The 850-nt window shown below is 33.7% G+C and overlaps 1 protein-coding gene across 1 annotated transcript in view; it reads left to right on the top strand.

Moving 5' to 3' along the window:
- The window catches only part of gtf2f1 (general transcription factor IIF, polypeptide 1), a 7605-nt gene that overhangs the window by 4243 nt on the left and 2512 nt on the right, over positions 1–850 (top strand). Inside the window, exon 6 of the mRNA XM_017306117.1 lies at positions 5–139. Within this exon, the coding sequence (XP_017161606.1) occupies positions 5–139 (135 nt within the window). The remainder of the gene's footprint in view (positions 1–4; positions 140–850) is intronic.

Below are 850 nucleotides of genomic sequence, written 5' to 3' on the forward strand. Positions count from 1 at the left end.
AAAGACGAAAAAAGCCACCGGAAAAGGGAAATCAAAGAAGAGGAAGCAAAAGAGCAATGATAAGGAAGCCCTTGAAGACAGTGACGATGGAGATTATGAGGGTCTGGAAGTGGATTACATGTCAGAGGAAAGCAGGTCAGATCACTGAGATTCCCTTTATTTACCATCCCAGCATCGCAAACAAGACTCTCATGTCAGATGACACATTTCTGAGATTGCCTCCTGGTGGCAGAAAAAAGCACCAAGCCACTTTTAAATGTTTATTTGGGAAGATGACACAAATACAGATCAGACAAGAAACCACCATTCTAGACGTCATGATAGCAAAATCTAAATAAAAGTAGAAAATGTATGCAGAATACATCACGGATCTGACCTTCTCACAACATTGCAGCGATATACAATATGCATATCACAAAACACTGCCTAAACTCCAATTAATGTTAGTTTTTGAATGAAGTGCCATGCATTTAGACTRTTTATATCTCTAATATATTTGCTGATAATGTAACAGAAAAAAAAATCGAAGGTAAGGGAAGTTATTCAGAAACTAATTTGTTTCAGTGCCAAAACAGCAGATACTGAAAAGCAGCTTTGTCAATATATTGTTGATGTGTTTGACATTCCCAGTAGCTGGATAGACTAATTACTATTTGTGGTCTGTTTACTTTAAATCCAAAGCAAAAAGCTTTTTTTTATTTGTTTACCACTAATTAGATATGCAATAGTATTCCCCAATATTACTTTAATAAACATAACTTCAAGAAATCAGTCTTAAAATAAAAATTGCTCCTTAATATTTTTATTTAAAACACAGGTTGGTCACTTATTTTAATTATTTTATTTATTT

The sequence above is a fragment of the Poecilia reticulata genome, linkage group LG8, assembly GCF_000633615.1.
Source record: "Poecilia reticulata strain Guanapo linkage group LG8, Guppy_female_1.0+MT, whole genome shotgun sequence".
In the NCBI taxonomy this organism is placed as follows: domain Eukaryota; kingdom Metazoa; phylum Chordata; class Actinopteri; order Cyprinodontiformes; family Poeciliidae; genus Poecilia; species Poecilia reticulata.